This window comes from Biomphalaria glabrata, chromosome 17 (genome assembly GCF_947242115.1).
Source record: "Biomphalaria glabrata chromosome 17, xgBioGlab47.1, whole genome shotgun sequence".
In the NCBI taxonomy this organism is placed as follows: Eukaryota; Metazoa; Mollusca; class Gastropoda; family Planorbidae; genus Biomphalaria; species Biomphalaria glabrata.
This window is the reverse complement of record NC_074727.1, coordinates 3069171-3080460: the sequence shown is the minus strand read 5'-3', so window position 1 is coordinate 3080460 and position 11290 is coordinate 3069171. Positions and strand designations below refer to the sequence as shown.

Sequence of the window (11290 nt, the reverse complement as noted above, 5' to 3'; positions counted from 1 at the left end):
CGGATAATTTGAATAATAATCAACTCGTCCATCACTACTGTTTCATTTGTCTATTGCGTACTATTCTATGACGACCTAAACTGGCCTAAACCAAAGATTTGAAGACATTCTTTATTTGGATATTCCCGACTGGGTATTGAAGTTATTGTAACCTTTTGAGCGTGGACAAACTCAGATCCTAATCACAGATGAATCCATTGTAATACAGGAGCAGCTTATTGAAATATCCGCAAACGAGGGTCGAGGAACTTAGACCAATGTTTAACAAGAATTTCAAGAATTCTGGTTACTAAAATAGATTGTTAGTTTGTTTGTTTTACATGTTTCGGATGTTCCTTTCGAGTTGAAGATAGTTTACTTCCTAGTCCAAACCTCCCGCAGGACGACGGGGGATGGGAGCGGGCAGGGTTTGAACCCTCGACCGTCGATAAATCTGAACGACAGTCCAGCGCGCAAACCGCACGATCAGGCAGCCAGATTACAGAGGCGCGGTGGCTGAGCGGTAAAGCGGTAAAGTCCAGGGTTCGAATTCTGGTGAAGACTGGGATTTTTAATTTCGGGATCTTTGGCGCCACTGAGTCCACCCAGCTCTAATGGGTACCTGACATTAGTTGGGGGAAAGTAAAGGCGGTTGGTCGTTGTGCTGGCCACAGGACATCGTGGGCAACAGAAACAGATGACTTTTACATGATCTGCCCAATACATCGCAAGGTCTGAAAGGGGAACTTTACTTACTTTAAAATAGATTATAATTTTATATCCTACATTATAGGTACAGAAGCTGTTGACTGTTTTACCGTCTTCTAATTTGGTAGAACTCGGATTCGTTGTTGTAAAAAAGCTCATAGCAAATTTTAAAAAAAAAACGACTAGAAATGTGGGCTCGTGTAGATTTATAGCTGCTCTTTACAAACTTTGAGCCGGAGATCAACACACGCAACAAATGTTTTCCAAGTAATTGATTCTGTCAAATTTTATTTCAAACAAAAGTCACAATTTTAATAAACCCTCATTTAACTAAATGTTTTTTTTTTTTTTTCAACATTTGTAATTATATCTATATACTTTGCGTTTATGTAGCTTTTTCACTTAGGGCAAGTTTTGACTATATAAAGGGATTAAAGGCTCAAGGGAGTTATGAGAACCACAGAAACAATGTATATATATTTAAAGTCCTATCCTTATCCCTTTCATCTCATCCATCTCTTGACTTTCGTCGTAAGGGGGTGCTGTGACAGTTGGCGTAATAGAATCCCTCCATTTTCTCCCAGTCAGCGGATGTTCTTAGCAGGAAATCAAGACATAGGCCGGTCCATTCTTTTAACTTGCCCACCACTGCCCATGCCCATTTAGACTGATACTTTCATTCGTTTTGACTAAAAAAAAAGTCTGAAAAAAAGGCATAGTTCTATTGCCTGGCCGTTTAGTATGCACTCTGGACTATAGTCTTGATAGTTCTCTGCTATACTCATTATGCTCATCGGGAGAATTGGACGCGGATGTATTAATCTTCCATTTTGTACATCTAAAACCTTTTGTTTCTGTTTTTTATCGCACCTTTCCCGTTAATGACAAGGTTACAAAGACAGTTTGTGTGGAAACACAAACTGAAAAACGGCCCCCGAAGTGGTCACCCAGGCAAGTAAAAAGGCAGGTTTCAATATTTTCGGAAAGAACATCAGAATTAAATTCGATCAAAGACAAATGCCAGAGAAGAATGGAGAAAGTAGGTTGACAGATCTTGTGTGGTGCCCCAGCGGTCCAGCAAACCAAAGGATAGGTGAAAGTGAATGTGAAGTTAAATGTGAACCTGGCCTAACTGAATATCGAATTGATATAATTTCATTGTAAATGGTCAATCTCTATTTCCTCAAAAAAAAAAAAAAAAACATTTACTAAAAAAAATAATAACATTTTACCTTTATTTAAGTGTTCCATAGCTAGACTGCAATGCGCCAGTTCACGAGATAATATGAAAAAAATAGTTATTAATTGTTGTTTTAAATTCTTATCTTATCTTATATAATACAGACGTTACTTCAAAAAAGAAGATGATTACGTCCTACGCGTCATGCATTTAGTCATGCATATTAACCAATGACTTAAATTCTGCCAAGTCACTGGTTTCCCTGGCTAGCTCAGGCAACCCATTCCATGCTCTAATAGCACTAGGGAAGAAGGAGTATTTGTACAAATTTGTCCTAGCATATGGGACGAGGAATGTGCCTTTATCTTTGTGTCTTTCAGAGTATTTTATTAAAAATTATGTCCAACTTATATGCATACTAAATAGATTTTTTTCTCTTTAAAAAGTAAACTTTTTTTTTTTCGTGTAAAGTATGAATTTACTTAACTTAGCAATACAAATGTAAAAAAAATATATTTTTTTTTACAAAAAATCTACATCCGTTTGCATAAATGTGTTAAAAATACGGCAGATAGCTTTCTCCCGTACAAAAGAGCCTCTAGTGTTTTTTATTATTAATAGTGAATAGTTGTAAAAGTGGTGTATTTTTATGTAATGACTGCTTGCATAAGTGATTTAAAAAATTAGATTTTTCGCTTTTAGAAAAGAGAAAAAGTAGCCGTTACATCAGAACTTTTGAATGGTCTAAAATATTATGATGTCGGATTTTCACTACCTTTTCTAGTTTACGAGATCTAAACGGGACAGACGGACGGACAGACATTTCACACAAAACTAATAGCTTCTTTTCCCCTTTCGGGGGCCGCTAAAAATAAAGACAAGAGTAAGAAAAGATTACGCTAACCACTCCAGTGCACAACATTACATATCCGAAGCATGTAAATTTTAATGTAAAACATTTTACAATATTTTATTAAGCTACATAAAATCAAATTATTCCAGCGTTGATCAAATTGTTTCTTAATAATTCCAAGGTGAACCTAGATCTATATTAAATATGCATATATAGATCACACCTCTATTGGGGATTTGCGCGACACACCTCCAGTTACATTTGTTGGAGTTCTGTTTGGTCAGGCTAAAATGGTTGAAAACAGGACCTCAAATATAACTTTAATGTTATCCTTTAAGTGACTATTTTAAAATACAAGTAATAGCAAAACTGGAAGTGCCACTATTGTTAGTATTGTAAAGATCATAGATAGCTTCTTTACCGGGAAAAAAAGGATGTTAGCAACCAAACTGAAAAAGAGATAGTATTACGATGTATTTTTAGGAAATGTTTTTCCCGATTTTGATACGTTATGATTTCCTAACATTGAAACATTGTTTGTGTTTGAGTTCAACCCAGTGTCAGGAGACAGGTTCAAATTAAACCAAATCATGGCCTTGAATGAGGACTACGAGGACTACAAAAGGTACTGTACTAATAAAAACACTGGTATTAGTATTAGATTTATGTGCCACTGTGGACGATATGACTGTAAAACTGGTATTGGCCTACGCACTCCAATTATCACTTTAAAATGGCGCAAGCTAGAGACGTTTTTTAGGCGTTTATAAGTTTATATTAACTCACTCCATCTGTCTCTTTCAATCCCGGAGGATTTCCAGCTACCCGTCGCCTCAGTGTGGCCCTCCGGTGGAAACATCCAGAGGTGGATCTGGACAGGCTAAGTACGAGTAGCGAACCAGGCCTTCTAGCAGGTCTCCCTGGGTGAGCTTTTGTTTTTTTTTATCTCACTCGGGGTGGGGATGGAACAAGTAACCTGCAACCCAGTCCAAAAAGTCCGCCACGCCGTTCCACAAAGGGGGCCGTCATCAGTGACCCGTTGGCTGGAGTGGCGGCCCTTGCACGGAATAGTGGCGGTTACAGTATAGGAATATGAGACAAGCTCCCCGCAGTTAGCGCTGTTCCCGGCCACTTATAGCGAGTGGGCCAGGACCGGTTACGGTGCGCTGTGTAAAAGGCACGGCACGGTTTTACCAGTCAGTCAACCGATATGGCCGCCTACCGTTGGGTGCCCTCAGACAGGACAGGGGTGAAGAGCCCCATGTCCAGGCCTGGTGGTTGGATAAAAGCCTTTCTAACCATCAACGGGATAATGGCGCCTCCGGCGCCGATTCCCTACTGGACTTCATCGAAGGTCTCTTTCAATCTGTCTGGCTGGAATCTTGTACACGTTAGTTCACCCACTTGCTAATCTTGGATCAAATTGAAACTTTGCACAATTATTCATTGTCGCCGACAACACATAAAGCTATCAAAATATTAACCCATTAGTCAATCGCAATTAATAATTTTAGTTTTAAATAGAGGAGATAAGCCTTGTGTAGAGAATTAGGTCGTTTGCTATACATTTTAAACTAACAATAGACTATAAAATCTATTTTAATAAGTATTTAAATGGCTCAGCGGCTATACATGTTGGCCTACCATCATGGATGCTCGAATTCAAATTCAGACTCAAAGAACTTTTTTTTAGAAATTAACTTTTGAAAACGCATCTCGGAACCTCACGGAAACCCCCTTCCTCCCCCGCCCAACTGGTCGCAAAAGTAATTGAACCATCGCACTCTGAGCATGCTATAAGCAGTGTCCAGAAGTCTGATCCCTGGCTACCTGCTAACCGGTTACGTAAGATTGTTCGTTAGTCATGGCTAGCTACCCACCTAGGTGAAGGAAAACTCTTAATTCAAACTTCTGCCTATGCAGCTATACCCAAACACGGGAAAGGTTTATGAGTCAAACCCTGAGGAAAAACCAGGATCCGGCAACCCTTAACGACTAAGACTAAAAGACTGCTTTATTGATCCTTACGGAAATTCGTTGTGATTACAAGGACTCGTTTCTCATATAAAGACGACACAACAGAAAAATACACATAAATACAACAGACAACATAAAGAGTTCATTCAGCGACTACACACAGGTATCTTGGTGCATTTCATGTTCCCTGATCAATGAGTGGCGGTGATAGAGTCTGACCGAGTGAAGTACGAACGAGTTTTTGTACCGCTCCGTTCTTGTTTTGATTGACAGCAGTCGCCCACTTCGCGACGACCTGGCGTAGTTCTGATGGAGCGGGTGGCCGTTGTCTTCCAAGATTTTTTCGATTTTCCTTAGGCACGTTTGTTCAAAAAGTTTCTTTAAATGTGGTAATGTTGTGAGTGTAATTTTTGATGCTTTTTTTAATGATGTTTTCTAGACGTTGCAACAGTTTAGATGAGGCGTTGCCTTGCCAACGATTACCGCCCTTAAGCGGCTTGCAGCGTGCAGTGCTACACCTTGGCAGAGCCGATAACCTTTTGATTCATCCGCTGTGTGTGGGACATTGTTCCAACCATAACTAATGCCAAGGTTTTTATGTCGTGTCTCTGACCGAAGGAGGCCATGGACTTGAAAGCTGCTGTCCAGTATCTTGCAGACAGGATCCACATATACGCTAGTTATGTGATTATTTTCTGACGGGTTGGCCTCCGTCAGTCGTAGAACGACTGTGGTTCATCTCGAACTAAAGAGCAAACGCTAACACAAAGTCAAGAAAAGAATCATCACGTGAAATAAGCAAGTTATATTCTAGTAAAGTAAAGTTCCCCTTTCAGACCTTTGCGATCTTTTGGGGCAGATGATGTAAAGGTCATCTGTTTCTGTGGCCTACGGTTAACGAGGGTGTCAGGTGGCCAGCACAACGACCAACCGCCTTTACTTTCCCCCCAACTAATGCCATGTACCCATTAGAGCTGGGTGGACTTAGAGACAACCCAAATGATCCCAAAATTTAAAAAAAAAACCCAGTCGAGTCCCCCCAAAAAAAATCAACCATGGTGGAAAAAAAGTCAAAACTAGCCTTTTGAAAAGCTAAAACCTCTCTTCTAACATCTGTTTCTCTCTCTCTTTCTCTCTCTCTCTCTCTCTCTCTCTCTCTCTCTCTCTCTCTCTCTCTCTCTCTCTCTCTTCCCATCCGCATACCTTTTATTTCCGCCACCACAACACTATTTTTTACTCCAGTAGAACTCACTGACCATGACCGCAAGACCTCGTGCTATCCATGGTCAGTTTCTCTGAAGTGGATTCAGACTAAAAATAGTATGAAGAGAGGATCTGTAGATTTAGATTTTACAGTAAATTAACAATCTGCAGACTACACCCCCCTCTCCCGGGAAGAAACATTACTATACAATACTATACACCATTACATCTGTGATGTATCCTGTCACCTTATCTTGTAAATTATACATGTTTATTAGCGGCCCCCGAAAGGGGAAAAGACGCTATTAGTTTTGTGCGAAATGTCTGTCCATCTGTCCGTCTGTCCGTCTGTCCCGTTTAGATCTCGTAAACTAGAAGAGATATTGAAAATCCGACTTCACAATATTTTAGACCATTCAAAGTTCTGATGCAACGGCCACTTTTTTTTTTTTCCTGAAAGCGAAAATTCTAATTTTTAAAATCAATTATGCAAGCAGTTTTTTTTATAAGAAAAAGCTAATTAGTATGCATTATATGTTAGACCTAATGTAAGACGAATAGTAATCTTATAAACATCATTTTGTGAACATTTTTCTATTGCGGAATTTTTTTTTATTTTTTTTTTGAGGATTCGAAAATGAGATTGAGCCTTTTCAAAACAATCAACTTATTTAGTTCGAACCGAGGGTCCCGGGTTCGAATCCTGGTGAAGACTGGGATTTTCAACTTCTGAGTCTACCCAGCTCTAATGGGTACCTGACATTAGTTGGGGAAAAGCAAAGGCGGTTGGTCGTTGTGCTGGCTACATGACACCCTCGTTAACCGTAGGCCACAAAAACAGATGAACTTTACATCATCTGCCCTATAGACCACAAACTAGTTAGGCCAGGTTCACATCTAACTTTACATTCACTTTCACGTATCCTTTGATCTGCGGGACTGTTGGGGCACTACACAAGATCTATTAACCTTCTTTCTCCATTCTTATCTCTCATTTGTCTTTGATATAATTTCATTCGAATGTTCTTTCTGAAAATATTGAAGCCTACCTGGGTGGACCACTGGTCGTGCGGTTTGCGCGCTGGGCTGTCGTTTGGATTTATCGACGATCGAAGGTTCAAACCCTGCCTGCTCCCATCCCCCGTCGTCCTGCGGGAGGTTTGGACTAGGAAGTAAACTATCTTCAACTCTGAAGGATTATCCGAATTATGTAAAACATTTTACTTCGGGGGCCGATTTTGAGTTTGTGTTTCCACACAAACTGTCTTTTGTAAACTTGTTTTTTTTTTAAAAAGATAAGATAAAAAAAAAGTAAGATAATTACGACCTATGTGTATTAATGTGTTCATATCTACAAGTATCATGGTCGTAGCCGGGGTAGGGATTCAACCCCCCCTCCCTCCCAAATGAAACGGAAAAAAAGGGAATATATCACAAACACACACACGGTGTGTAAATATAAATGAATGGTGCTAATTAGAGGTTCTGTTAAATTAGCGCCGCTACAATCTAGCTAAATTCTAGTACACAGCGAAGATATTTGGATACTCAAATTAGCAGGAAAAGCTGCTTTCAGTAGCCAAAGACAGTGTTATATGATCAGGCTCTACTTTTGGGCTGTCGCCACAAGGGACCGGAGTTCGAACCTGGCTCGCTTCCATCCTCTGTCGTCTATCAAGAGATTTGGGCCTTCATTTCTTAAGGAACTTCCGAAACTAACAAAACAAAAAACTGAAAGCTTAAGTAGAATGTTGGTTTTACATGTTCCGGATGTTTTACATGTTCCGGATGTTTTACATGTTCCGGATGTTTTACATGTTCCGGATGTTTTACATGTTTCGGAATTTTTACATTATGGTTACCGGTCAATAACTGCTATCACCAAACTGCTGGTAGATAACTGAACCTATGTAGGCGTAATATATCTTTACTAATAAACTTGAAATGACTTAAATAACTACTTTGTGAACAATCTATTATACAAATAATTCTCTTCATGGCTCAAGAGTTTGGACAAGAAGAAGAAGTAAAGGAAAGATCACTCTTTTATTTCTGCAAGTCGGACTAGAGTTAGCCCTCGAAAAAAAAGGAGGGGGGGGGGGAGAGAACAAATAGTGTGCAGCCGTCACTAAATAGGTTCCACGACAATTCGTTCACTGACATTTCGTTCACCGACAAATCGTTCACGACTTTTCGTTCACGCGACTATTCGTTCACCAGACATTTCGTTCACCCGACAATTCGTTCACGCGACATATCGCTCACGGACTATTCGCTCACAGACAACTTGTTCACCGACAACTTGTTCACCGACAGTTGGTTCACGACAAATCGTTCACGCGACAAATCGTTCACGCGACTATTCGTTCACGGCACGGACAAATTGTTCACAGACAAATCGTTCACTGGATAGTACCATATTGTTTATATTAGGCTATATTCTCGTCGCGTGTTTAATTTATTTACATTAAAACTTTTGTAGCTATTATTTCCAAAAACAAAAAATTTCTAGAGATCAGGTCTAATCCGAGTTTATTTAATTTCGTTGTTGTTGTTGTTGTTAATATTTTGTTAATGAGGACAGTATATGATAAAAATAATAATTAAAAGAATAAAAGAGATCTTACAAGCTAGCTGAAAAATGTAAACGGGCCCTCACTTTACTGTTTACTATAGGTAACATTTTTACTTTCACCTTTAATATACCTTTACACCCCCTCTTTTTTTTTTCATCTACCTGGAATCTAGCCATTCATCTGGCTACTCTAGTTAACACCTAGTTGAGTGCTAGACAGACCGGCTCCTCTGGAAGTAATAAAACTTTATTGGACATTGCCTATACATATGTTCAATCTGTTAACATTGAAAATATCTACTAGACACTAGTATAGTACTTTCCATCAAGTTTAAAAGAAGTTTTATTTATTTTTATTTTAGTTAACTTGTTTCTATATGTGACCACCCATTGGTAGACTAATTTTATTGCTTGGAATTCAATATCAAATTTATGGAAACAATTTAGCTTTGTTGTATTGCGATAAATTTATAATTTTTTGATAGGGAACCAAAATATTTCCTAGTGTTGTGTATGTAATTAGTTTTTTTTTTTCTTAGATGTCTTAATTGATAAGTATTAACCTTAGATCTGTATCTAGTATGTGACGTTCAGAGTTGAACAATGAAACCATGTATTGTAACAAATCTAGTACCATTGTTAAAAATCTCACGTAAAAACACTGACAGGATTGTCTGTGCGTATATTTGCTTTTGTTAATAAGATGTCAATAAAATGGGTATGTTAATTAAACATCTGGACCGCTATTAAGAAGATAAGTAAATATGGGTAGGGCGAACAAGACTACATGAAGGACATGAGTGTAAAAGAAGGCCTACATGTTGAAAGTAAAAATGTTACCTATAGTAAAGTGAGGGCCCATTTAAATGTTTCAGCTTGCTTGTAAGATCTCTCTTTTCTTTTAAGTATATATTCTATCACATACTTTCCTCATTAACAAAATATTAACAACAAACAAAAAATTAAAGAATTTCGGATTAGGCCTGATCTTTGGCAATTTTTTGTTTTTGGAAATAACAAGTGAACGATTTGTCTGTGAACAATTTGTCTGTGAACGAATTGTTAGTGAACGATTAGTCGCGTGAACGATTTGTCGTGAACCAACTGTCGGTGAACAAGTTGTCAGTGAACAAGTTGTCTGTGAGCGAATAGTCCGTGAGCGATATGTCGCGTGAACGAATTGTCGGGTGAACGAAATGTCTGGTGAACGAATAGTCGCGTGAACGAAAAGTCGTGAACGATTTGTCGGTGAACGAAATGTCAGTGAACGAATTGTCGTGTCCCCCACTAAATAGCAGGACCGGACTTAACCATTGTGACCCAGAAGTCATGGAAAGATCACTCTATTATTTCTACCCCACGTAGCTTTAGCTGCTAAAAAAAAGGGGGATAGGGGAACAAGTAATCTACTCTGTATTCACCCGTCACTAAATATCAGGGCCGTACTTAACCGTTGTGGGGCCCTACGCGAAACGGATTTCGCGGGGCCAAGTTTGCGTAGGGATAGGAATAATAAGTGAAAATTAACTTTGCATTTTATTCATTCTTTACTACGTTTGAGGAGCGAGAAGCTTCTTTCACCAGAAACATTCTTATTAGAAAAAGGTATTAGCCAACCAGTCGATGACCTCTGGAATTACATTAAAAATCATCTTATAAGCATTATAGAAAATCATATACCAACTAAATACACATTAAACAAAATAAATATATGCTAGTTTAGTAATAGACTAAAGAAGCTTTGTAAACAGAAGGAAAACCTATATAGAAAATTTAAAGAAACTAAGGCAGAAAGAGTTTACAAAAAGTATATAAAAACTAAACACCTAACCCAAAAAGTAAGCAGACAGCTGCAGAGTGAATACATAAACAATGTAATATCTAAAGATAACAACAAAAACCTATGGCCAAACATTAAGTCTAAGAAAATGGAAACAAAAGGCATAGCGCCATTAAAAGATGAACATAACATAATACATAATGATAATGAAACTAAAGCAAACATCCTAAACAAAAACTTTGCAACAGCATTCTCAGCCCCAGGAGACAAAGACATAATACTTAATTTGAACCAAATAGACAATGTTTGTTTGTAAAATGTTTTACATGTTTCGGATGTTCCTTCAGAGTTGAAGATAATTACTTCCTAGTCCAAACCTCCCGCAGGACGACGGGGGATGGGAGCGGGCAGGGTTTGAACCCTCGACCATCGATAAATGTGAACGACAGTCCAGCGCGCAAACCGCACGACCAGGCAGACAACATAGAAGATATAGTAGTACAAGAAAATGGAATCCAAAAACTATTAGCCAACACCAAACCAAATAAACCGTCTGAACCTGATGGTATCCCATTTAGATTACTCAAAGAACTAAGCAATGAGCTAGCCCCAGTGTTCAAAATACTCTTTCAGGCATCGCTTAACCAGGGCAAAGTACCAAAGGACTGGAAAGAAGCTAATGTCACCCCCCCCCCTATTTAAAAAAGGATAAAAATCTGACCCAGGAAACTACAGACCAGTATCACTTACCAGCATCACATGTAAAATCCTAGAACACATAATACGTAGGAACATCATAAACCACTTAGACAAACATAATGTCCTTACCCATTACCAACATGGCTTTAGGAAATATAGATCACGTGAAACACAACTAATACGACTAATTGATGACTTTTCAAAAGGTTTAGATAATAGTGAACAAATAGATGCTATCTTACTAGATTTTTCCAAGGCTTTTGACAAAGTTCACCACCATAGTTTGCTTAAAAAATTCAAATATTTCGGCATTAATGGTCCATTGCATCAGTGGAT

General features: G+C 38.6%; 1 protein-coding gene across 3 annotated transcripts in view; it reads left to right on the top strand.

Annotated features, from left to right (window-relative positions):
- Nucleotides 1-3223: 3223 nt before the first annotated feature.
- The window catches only part of LOC129923645 (kelch-like protein 40), a 19469-nt gene continuing 11402 nt past the window's right edge, over nt 3224-11290 (top strand). For all 3 annotated transcript variants that reach the window (XM_056015602.1, XM_056015601.1, XM_056015599.1), the window contains exon 1: nt 3224-3345. In XM_056015602.1, coding sequence (XP_055871577.1) covers nt 3311-3345 — 35 coding nt within the window. In that variant the 5' untranslated portion in view covers nt 3224-3310. The remainder of the gene's footprint in view (nt 3346-11290) is intronic.